General features: G+C 38.4%; 1 protein-coding gene across 1 annotated transcript in view; it reads right to left on the bottom strand.

Moving 5' to 3' along the window:
* Positions 1-1,242: 1,242 nt before the first annotated feature.
* Positions 1,243-9,058, bottom strand: part of PIK3C2A (phosphatidylinositol-4-phosphate 3-kinase, catalytic subunit type 2 alpha) — a 38,883-nt gene continuing 31,067 nt past the window's right edge. Inside the window, exons 24-32 of the mRNA XM_010022928.1 lie at positions 8,027-8,183; positions 7,501-7,610; positions 6,076-6,283; positions 3,525-3,649; positions 3,008-3,125; positions 2,824-2,905; positions 2,347-2,456; positions 1,987-2,112; positions 1,243-1,425 (exon numbers count right to left, since the gene is read on the bottom strand). Of these exons, the coding sequence (XP_010021230.1) occupies positions 1,243-1,425; positions 1,987-2,112; positions 2,347-2,456; positions 2,824-2,905; positions 3,008-3,125; positions 3,525-3,649; positions 6,076-6,283; positions 7,501-7,610; positions 8,027-8,183 (1,219 nt within the window). The remainder of the gene's footprint in view (positions 1,426-1,986; positions 2,113-2,346; positions 2,457-2,823; positions 2,906-3,007; positions 3,126-3,524; positions 3,650-6,075; positions 6,284-7,500; positions 7,611-8,026; positions 8,184-9,058) is intronic.

Here is a 9,058-nt window from a genome sequence, read left to right as displayed (position 1 = left end):
CACCTAATTAAGTAACCAGTGGTATCATTAACAAGAGATAATAAGTGACATTCGTACTTCACTCTCACAATATATTTCAAACCTAACGTCCTGTGGTCTGAAATATTTTTAGAGGAGTTAATTCTTACTGGGAGGAGGAACAGTATTGCCGTGAAATGTTAAAAAAAAAAGTGACCAAGTTCCACTTTGTTAATGCAACTCAGTTCTGCCCTGCAATTCATCCAGCAGTTGTGCTTTTTTTACTGAGGCCATCTTTACCTGGAAGTACAGGTGCAAAATACGTTTTGGATTTAGTGTTTGAATCTGTTCCACATTTCATCACTGCACTAATTAGAAGTTCTAGAAATTCGGACATCCCAAAACACTGAGCAGCTGGGCACATTTCCTACAGCACCACATTCAGCCAATCTTCATCCAAGTTTTGGAGATCATGGGTAGAAGACGGGGTAGAATTCTGCACTAACTATGAAGATCACTGTAAGTGATGTTATTTCTAAGTAGCACATCTTACGAAAAGACTTCCAGCAGGACCTGCAAGGTATCAAATATGAGAACGTTTCCCCTTTTCAAGGAGCTCAAAGGTAACGTGTACATATTAAATACCAGAAATGAGGTAAAAAGAAGCATTTGAATTTTAAGGCACCATTATTTACATCTTCCATTATTGGCACACACTCCAATAAGTCTTAGAGAAGTATAAATCTGGGATTAAATGCAACACTAAGGAATTTTTCCAGCCCTTCAACCTTCATTTCTACAGGTGTGTGTGAAGCCAAAATTTTTACCCATTGCTGCTTCTGTGATGTCTAGTTATTAGTAGTGGGAATGTAATCCTAAAATAATGTTATTTCTTTGATGTTCTCCAGCATCACGCCATGGATGACAACACAGGTAACAAAAATGAAAACCAAAAATGCTCTATATCCACAGGCCTAATGGTGAAATTACCCTTTAACCAACAAGCATGGTCAAACTGCTCATCTCACTTTCATGGATGGTTTAAAAACTTCTTCCCTTACCTGCAACTCTTAAACATTTACAACGATGCTTTGATAACACTGCATGAGCATAAACCAGGTTTTCTAGATACCTCCAAATTAGGCTACATGAATGTTGGTCCAACATAACTGCTGAAATGCAGACTCTCTTGTTTTAAGATGTACAAGTTATCTTCAAGTAGGAAGATGCAAAAAGCACAAGTGAATACAATTGTTCTGGTCTTATTCAGGTGCAGAAATGCATTCACAGATACGGTACAGCAGTTAGTCGATACCAGTTAACAGTCTCCTTGCTCAAGTTGAAGTCTTTTAGTGAGAGTGTAATTCCACCCAAGAAAAAGTTCTCACGTAATGATTCTGCACTGAGCACACTTAGCTGCAGTTCTCTCTGTTTCAGAGTCTCCATGCTATATCCATTGTACACAAGCTAGAAGGCAAGAAGTCAAGAAATTTTTGGTTATCCAAATGAAGTCACACAGATCGCCCTTTCTTCTGACTGCCTAGCCACTGATAGAGGTCTTAACTGCACATTGTGACCATTCAGTGTGACTGTTTCTCAGAGGATGGGCTGAAGTACATCCACATTTTACTTTGTGCTCCCAGTGTTATGTGTTTAAAAGCACCAGTGGTTTTAGATGGAAGCACTGTTTACATGCCAAGACTTCCAAATTCATTCTTCTCCATCTTATGGATCAGTGAATCCAGGGCAGGGAGATCTTTAGTTTTAAGACTCCTTTCCTTCTGCCCATCACTCCTCAGAGTTAGTCAGAAATTTCTGCTTACTTGTAACAGTACATTTACCTACTCAGTTGCTTTGGGGTTTTAGGGGTCTTTTTGTTTGTTTTTTAAACAGGCCACAGAGTTTTTCAAACAAGATCCTTTTACATTTATGTATCTTTGCAGGTTTTTTCAGACAATATTTTGAGTACTGCTTGGAATAAGAGACAATAGCAAACCATAGGTAGTTACTACATAAAATTTAACTTGCCATTTCATTGAAAGTTGGATTTCTTGTCTTCCGGGAGATTTTGGTTTTGCGTTTGGATGTTTTGTGTGTATCAGGAAGTAAGTATGTTTTCACATAGGGATTTGGATCTGCACCATCTTCTGTAACCTGCAATCCAAAACAAAGACAAATTAAAAAAACTTGGTGCATACCTACCTGAATATTTATTTTCATATCTAGGCTTTGCTAAAGAACTAACCAAAACGTAGCAGCTAATTAAGTTGGCAGTTGGAAACTTCGGAGGAAGAGAGAGATAGTTCCACCATTCCTGCAATCTAGGTCAAGATAGTAATTGACAAAATGGCAACAGTTCTTGGCAGTAAGCTCAGTATCTCTACTTACCAGGTCTTTAATGTGCATCACCATGATAAATAGAGTGCTATTTCTATATGATATGGATAGCTTCACTTCTCCTCCCACTTTGCCTGAAGTAGGACTTGCTGGACTTGCATCTGAAAGAAAACGTACAATTATTTTCTCTGTAAAATTTGCACATTTTCATCAGTACTACGCTGACTATATGTGGGGAAAAATACAAGCCTTAGACCAAGATCAGTTTCTGATTTTACTTCCAGTTCCCTATTAAGAGGGCAAGGCCATACTTTTTAATGATTCTATATTCTCTTGTAAGAACCAACTTGGAGGTTAGAGTCAAAACTTGAGTAACTGTATGCAGGCAGATTTGGAAAGACAGTGATGCAAAGTTTTCAATAAGGGAAAACTACAGTTAACCAAAAAAAAGAAAAAAACCCACCACACTTTGAAGGTGTCATCCTATAGCAATCCAATTTATAAGCACCACCCAAAAACATTACCTACCTGTAGGTCTGGCTATTCCATCTATTCCTTCCACTTTGTCATCACGAAGTAATGGATGGAAAAAAGTATAAACAAGATCACACTAAATTTGGATGAAGAAGAAACATTACATATTAGTTTAAGTGTTAACAAGCACCAAATTCTGAAAACTTGCCTTAGATTTGCTTAAGTTATTTGAACTCACTTCTGCCACCTCTGAAGAACTGTTCATCAGACTTTGTATGTAGCTGTTGAGCTCCACTTTTCTTTTAGCTGCTACATCTTTTATATGTGTTCTTCCGAGAACCATCTTATTAGGAAAGCTACAACAAAGAACAAGACAGAGTTCTCTGTTAATTTATCTGAAGTAAGTACAGTTAGATTTCATTGTCATTTCCATCCTGAAGTGCTGACATTCTTTTTATGTCAATCATGAGTAGAAACACAGCATGCTACCCGGTAACTAGGTAACGACGTTACAGAAAGGCAAGAAAACATTTACAAGTCACTGTTATAAGTAGTACGACACACAGACTAAATACAGAGTTGCTCCTCTGGCTCTCCTCCCTTAAAACTCGGACAACAGCTTTCTCCCTTAATTACCAACTTCGAGGCCTAATTTGCCCTTCTGCAGTGTTTTCTTCATTTCAACCTATTTCTTCATCCATCCAGCTGGGAATACTTTTTTCTTTATAACAGTGATGAGTGAGTTAGGAACATACCCTGGTAACTTCCAAAGAGGAAAGAGAATGCCAAGTTTGTTGTGAAGCTCCTGGAACTCATCAAATGTTCGGAAGACAAATGTTGGCTCCACTTGCCCTTCTCTCATAACTCTCACTACATAGATCTGTCCAAAACACAAAAAAAAACAAACCCGAAAGTAGACTTAATAGTACAATTTTCTTCACATTTAATTACTTCTACTATGGTAATCCTTCTCCTGCACACATATCCCAGTAACAGCATTCACATTTTTTAGCAGAGTTTAAATAACCCTACTGTAATGCACAGTAACATCACATCACCTTCCCATAACTTAGATCCACATCTGACAGGGGGATAAAGGTAGTTAAGGCTGTCCACATTCTCCCTTTTAAGCCTCTTTGTAAGTTCATACCATCTAGCAGGTGATCAAAGTTTCAACACACCAGAGCAGGATTACATTTAGACATGTATCTGTGGGCCAGAACTACCACAAAAGTTTTCAGGTGTGGACTTGGGAGGAAACCAATGCCTAACTTTTTTTCAATCTAATTCTCTCAAGATTCTAAAGGATTACACTTCTGAAGTGATAGTTCAGTGGGCAGATGCAAGGGTACTGCATTATACAAAAGGTATTTAAAAAAATTCTGGGGTACAGTCCCAGGATGAAGTTATTCACATTATTATGAAAGGGAAATGAAGGCTGAGGAACTGCACAGAAGATTCAGTTCAGTGGACTCATTTGAAAAAAAGTGCAACTGGAAGAGGTTTGAAAATCTAGACAGAAGGAGCCTACATCATCTTAACAGTTTTCTGGAAGAGATTGTTTTGGCTTAGATCAGGAGTACTCAAATACATTTATAATATAGTGATTCAGAACAGATCTCTTCTCCTCCTCCTGTGTTACTCAGTTTTGTTCTACCTTTCCTAGCTGGTGCCTTCCCAGATTAAGACATTTACAGCAAATACAACTTGGAAAGAGACATACATTTGCATGTATCAATATAGGTCACTTTTTAAACAAGCAAGTTGAGGGAAATGTAACTTAAATTGACTATTCTAGGTCAAAGAGCAGAAGTAGAAAGATAGTAATTTTAAAAAAAAAATAAAAAAAAAAATCACCAAACAACCAAAACCTGAAGATGGCAGCACACCTGCATAAGAATACAAATATTAATATGAGTCTTAAAGTGTAACGCAGGGCTGTCAAAATCCTGAGGGCAAACTGTACTGCCTACTGCCTCTACTAACGCTGACTAGAGTGTAGGTGCATTAATACAGGCAATTATGGTTTTACTTAGAATTAGTAGAAGGAGCAAATGCAACTTTAATGGATGGTCAGAACAAAACTAGGGAGTGTTTGACTTTAATGACTCCTATTCAGGAAGGAGCCATTTTACAGAAGGCAGCTACATAGCCCATAAAGATGACTCAAATGCCCATTTTTTAAAGTCATGTCCACCAACACTGCTTTTGTTCTTTCTGCTTCCTTCAAGATCCTTTCCAAGAAGTGTCTTCATTTTGAAGAATATTACTGGATGTTAAAAATACCAGTCTGTACACTAGCTCTCATGCAGCTGCTTTACCTTGGCCAGCAGCTAAGCACCCACACCACTGCTTGCTCACTGCCACCCCCTCACCAGTGGGGCAGGGGAGAGAATAAGAGCAAAAGCAAGATGACTCATGGGTTGAGATAAAGACAGTCCTTGGGAGGGAGGTGACACAAAGACAGTATCTCACCACCTCCCACAAACAGATCCATGCCCAGCCAGTCCCCAGGCAACAGCCACCTTGGAAGACACCACCATCCCTTTCCTTGCTTTCTTCCTCTACCCCCAGTTTTAATTGCTGAGCATGACTCCATGCTATGCAGTATCACTTTGGCCAGTTTGGGTAAGCTGTCCTTCCTGTGCCCCTTCCTAACTCCTTGCCCACCAACAGCCTATTCACTGCAGGGGAGAGAGGGGCAAAGTGGAAATAAAAGAGAAAACCGTGACACTGCAGAAGCACTGTTCAGTAACAGCCAAACCAATCATATGTAACCAACATAGTTATAGTTAAACATCCAAACCACAGCACTGTGTTGGCCACTGAGAAGAAAGGTAACTCCATCCCAGTGAGAGCAAATACAAACTCTATGCTCCTCCAGGAAGCAAGCAAGCCAGCCCATTCCCAGTAAGATCTGGATTTTGATTATGGGTTTTGTTTTTACTTTCAAGTAGTCCACAGTGGGGCTCAAGTTTTGGGTGTCAACACTGGTGTAGGTTTCCAGGCTCCATTGTAGTCAATGCAGACAGACTTGAGAGAACTCTTCAGCTCATCCTGAATCTGACATTAATGTCTAAATGAATGAGTAAGTTTCTATAGCTCTATTTACTAAATCTCTGTCAAGAAAGATTTCTTTCTAGCTGTCTACCTCAAAGCTAGCTACTTAAGGCTAAACAAGGCAAATTTCCCCTGCACTAATTCTCTGTGATTAAATACTTGAGTTATGGCAAGAAGGAGAATATATCTTCTTGGAAGAAAATGCACAGTATCTTCACTGGGTGGAAATAGATTCCACATACTTACATAGTGTTTATCTGGGTTATATCTCTTCTGATACGTAAACACAGACACATGTTTGATTCGGCCATCTTGTTTAAGAGAATATGTTTTAGCAGAAAATGAGAGAATGGGTTCATCATTAGAAGGTAGACCTGAGAAACGCAGCTGAGCCAAATTGTGAATGAAGAAATTAAACTTTGTGGCAACACTTCCCAGACTGGATTCAATCAACCTAGAAAGGAAAAAATAATGTCAAAATACACAAAAGCAGTTTTATCAATGAATAAGACTTAAGTAAGAAAAATAAAAATCAATCTCATTGACAGAGAAGCAGTTCTTAAATTAACTGTGATCAGTAGGCTATATAAATAGCATCATATCAATATTTAATAGAAGATTCAGTAGCCAAGAAGTTAAGGGTTTCCAGAGTTGGTAAAAAGCCTGGAGTACTGCATACTGCATCCAGCTCTGAAGTCTTCAGTATAAGGAAGACCTGGACCTGGTGGAGCATGTCCCAAGATAGGACACAGAAATGATCAAAAGGTTGGAAGACCTCTCCTATGAGGAAAGGCTGAAAGAGATGGGGTTGTTCAGCTTGGAGAAGAGACCTTATTGTGGCTTTCCACTGCTTAAAAGTACAACAAGATGGGGACAGCAGAGGCTGTTGCAATACGACAAGCAGTAATGGTTTTAAATTGAAAGAGGGTAGATTCAGAGTGGATATAAAGGAAGAAGTTTTTTTTATTATGAGGGTCGTGAAACACTGCAATAGGTTGCCCAGAGAGACTGTAGATGCCCCATCCCCAGAAACATTTCAGGGCAGGCTGGATAGAGCAATCTGCTTTGGTGGAACATGCCCCTTCTCATTGCAGGAGGTTTGTACTAGATGATCCCTTCCAACCCATACTGTTCTGTAATTCTAAGTCACATGCATACTACTGCAGTTTCCCCCATCTATTGAAAATGAAGTACGCTAACACATTTTGTAACACATAGCAGTAACTCTGTTACACTATATATACACATCCACTTGCTACACTAGAGCATCATCCCTTCCTCCCTGGTGTGCAAAAGCATTTCTTGAAAGAGAGAACTTCTTTACAGTACAAGGTTCCCATCATATACGCTGCTATTAAGCAATTTTGCATGTATTGGAAAAGCAAGTCTCAAACAGCCAGACAGAATTACCTACTCTGGGTATTTCAAACAATTTCATTGCACAAGGTTACTCTTAAAGGCAAAGTATTTTAGCACAAGCATTAATCTTGTATGAAACTGACCTTACTTATGTAGTTCACTGGTTAACTGGTATTTTATGATGGTATAGTGTAACTATTCAACTTCTACAGATATGTTTGTGAACATCCTTTGTAAATTTTTTTCCATAGCAGAAAGCTCCCATTAAGCGGATGATGCTGGGAGATAGTTTAGTTTTCACTTACGCAGTACCTCGTAAAGAAAATGGTAGCTTCTGCATCTGTTGTTTGGGGCTGGAGAGCATCCTGGACATACTTCAAGTCCTGAATCCCACTTAGTTCAGGTAATCCAGAAGAAAGCATCTGCAAGAAATTAAAAGTTACAGTTTTAATGCTGAAAAACCAGCATGATTTTATACTGAAATGATACAAACTTAAGATACTCAAATTCATTTTAAGCTGTGCTAAATTGCTAAATGCTAACAGTGAGAGCCAACAATTACTTATACTCAGCAGTTATTCATCATTTCTGCTGAATAAAGAGCAGTTAAAACCACTTGTAGTGTACTTCATGGTATTAACTTTAAATTTTCAGGAAACAGGTAGGTAGTAAAAAAGCTTAAAGAAAATTCCAAATATAGCCTTCCTAAACAGTACATCTGATGTTCCTTGTCTTTAAAAGCATGCATTAAGAGTTTCTGCAGCATAAAAAGCACAGCATTTAATGCATCCAACATGACGGACCCATCAAGTTTCAATTGAATTTGAAAAACTATTACCAATGAAAGTAGGTTAAGGAAGAGGCTTGCATGTTTTCTTATCAAGTTGTAAGCTTGACAGCAGAGATCCACAAACAACTGAAAGCGAATAGTGGGTTTTTCACCACCATTAATGACATAAGCCATATCTGATGTTAGCACAAAAGGAGCTCGATCCCTGTTCAAAAAGCACAGAATTCAGAAGTTAATCGTAACATCTATTCATCTTGTCATGTACTTCCTCCTGCCCTCCATCCCCACCCCAAGGTAATGATATTAAATAATCAATCAATGCCATTTTACTTTTTCGGGTTTTCAGCTCCATAGTGCCATCTCAGCTTCCCAGCACATCCACATGGTGCTGGACCTACAGCAGATCTCATGGAGCAACACTTGGAGGCCATGTTACCATACTGTGCTTTCCACCTCTCATTTATGGAAGCCATAACACACTAGAACAAACGTAGTAACTCTATTATCACCTGAATAAAACGTAACTCCTCTGTATATATAGACGATATAGATTATCTTCCCCTACACAGAGGATTAGTAAATAACAAACTTGCTCTTCACTCTTTTCTATAATGTTGACATTCACTACTGTTTTTATTAGGCAGAGCCTCTTCTCATTTGTTTCATGCTCAAGATATGCAGATGATATAAAGGCCCTTGTACTCAAATTCTTGTTGGGTTCAAGTTTACCTAACAAGCATAAAATACATAATTGCATGGAGTATAGCTAAAAAGGTGAAACTACACTCCAGTTTCATCCAGTATTCCTGGAAAAGTATGACACCAAGATTTTTGTTAGATGTGCTTTCACTTAAAATAGTTCTGAAGATTAGAATATGGAAATAAGATGGAGCCTTTTCAAAATTAATTCTATACAAGTAAATCTGAAAGCATTCTAGAAACTCTGTGGTTAATTTGGAAGATGTTGGCTTCATAATGAGACCAGCAGATAAAAGGAATTTAAAAGTTACTGCTTAGAATCATAGAATCATAGAATAGTTAGGGTTGGAAAGGACCTTAAGATCATCTAGTTCCAACCCC

This window comes from Nestor notabilis, unplaced genomic scaffold (assembly GCF_000696875.1).
Source record: "Nestor notabilis isolate BGI_N333 unplaced genomic scaffold, ASM69687v1 scaffold26169, whole genome shotgun sequence".
Classification (NCBI taxonomy): Eukaryota; Metazoa; Chordata; class Aves; order Psittaciformes; family Psittacidae; genus Nestor; species Nestor notabilis.
This window is presented reverse-complemented; position numbering and strand designations above follow the sequence as displayed.